Genomic DNA, 1,646 nt, shown 5'->3' with positions numbered 1-1,646 from the left:
GCTTTTTCCCCCAGAGACACAATTCCATAGACTTGCTCTCCTAGACCCCAAACTGTCAAGACCACTACTCTTTTCTCTTTTCTCTCTATGGAAACATTTCTGTGAAAAATGCGGACTATAAGGTCGCGCCATAACGCCCACATGGGGGAAAACAGTCTCTCTATTCCCTACCCTAGAATTACAAAGTCCAATCTGCTCAGTACCCAGTTTTGAGAAATTTTACATGAAAATTTTTGAGTTTCACAACATTTCAAGCTTTTTGGAAAGCAATTCTTTTGAATAATATCTTGACAACGACTCCCACTTAACTTACGATGTTGATAGAAAAGATAGAACATTTCCGACCTCATGGTATTAGTAACTCAAAAAAACCAAAAAACCCCCCGAACAAAACAACAACAGCCAAAAATTGCAGAAAGAACTTTGTTATTCTAAGGTAGTGCATTGTCGAGTGCACGCGTGGCACCCCCTCCTCCTTTTTTGCCCTTAATTTATACTTAAATAAAAAATTAAGTCCAATGGCATGCTCTTTATTGATGAACCGGGAATACGTTGGTGGTTGGCCGGTGCTCTGGTGTGGTTTGCTTCTTCTTTTCTATCAAACATCTATCGTCCTTATCTCTGCTCCTTCTTTTCTGTGTTTGTTACTCTCTTGTAACACCTCTAATCTTCGGCACTTATATGACCTTATTGTGTTGCAAGTGCCGTAAAAACACTTACTGAAACAAAGAACCGGGAATACGTCGTAGTGCACGATCTATGGATATTATAACGACATACGTTACCCCCACCAGGGCAGTGCTACTGACTAAAGTTGTATTTAGGCCATTTCCTAAAGGGGGGATATTAACATGTTCTTATGCACAGTAGAATTGTAAATGGGTTGATTTATCAATGTCATGCTCATACTGTGCCGGAACAACATAGGGAAACTGCTGCCTTTTTCACCCTCATCCTTACTATCGTCATTTTCCCTCTACTTTTTTTTGTGTTTGTCACCCTATTGTAAACTGCTATTTCCGGGATGCCTTGGTAGTCGAAGCAGACTTTGTGCTGTTGAGGCTAGAGAAATGAGCAGAGTAAGCCTGATTCCCCTTTTAGACATCTCTGTTGACATCCACCCCTTGGCGCTCATATGACCTTCTGCAGTTGCGAGCGCTTAAAAACCTTACTTTATGGAAGTGGAAGGTTCTTTACCTTGGTTTTGGTGGAGTTGTTAGCATTGTTGCCCGTGCCGTACATGACGTTCTTCTGCCGCTTCACCGCGTGCAGGTACAGCTTCCGAAAGATGTAGGCGTAGCCGAAGAAAAGGAAGAGTCCCCACAGGATGAAGTACACCTGGCACACGAACAGCATCACCTGGCGGGGAAACACGGACACTGGGCACTCAGTGCTTGGTGGGGAACAGTGAAAAGTAAGGATAGAAAGAGGAGAAGACAGTGGGAAAAAGACACCATCAAAAGAAAAAGAAAAGAAAAAGAAAAAGAAAAAAGAAAAAAAGAGAAAAAAGGAAAAGAAAGGGAAAAAAAGAAAAGAAGAAGAAAAGGAAAAGAAAATGGAGTATTTCGTTTTATTTTAAAAATGTATACCTAAATGGAACTCTCTCACTTTCTTTGACTCTGAGAATTAGTTAACTCTCTCTCTCT

The 1,646-nt window shown here is 41.1% G+C and overlaps 1 protein-coding gene across 1 annotated transcript in view; it reads right to left on the bottom strand.

The window, feature by feature from the left end:
• LOC101849503 overlaps positions 1-1,646 on the bottom strand; it is a gene marked incomplete in the record, with an annotated part of 78,669 nt that overhangs the window by 3,531 nt on the left and 73,492 nt on the right. Inside the window, 1 exon segment of the mRNA XM_013089328.2 lies at positions 1,198-1,359. Within this exon segment, the coding sequence (XP_012944782.1) occupies positions 1,198-1,359 (162 nt within the window).

Source organism: Aplysia californica, unplaced genomic scaffold, assembly GCF_000002075.1.
Source record: "Aplysia californica isolate F4 #8 unplaced genomic scaffold, AplCal3.0 scaffold00928, whole genome shotgun sequence".
Taxonomy (NCBI): domain Eukaryota; kingdom Metazoa; phylum Mollusca; class Gastropoda; order Aplysiida; family Aplysiidae; genus Aplysia; species Aplysia californica.
The sequence above is the reverse complement of the archived record's forward strand: the minus strand, read 5'-3'. Positions and strand labels throughout refer to the sequence as shown.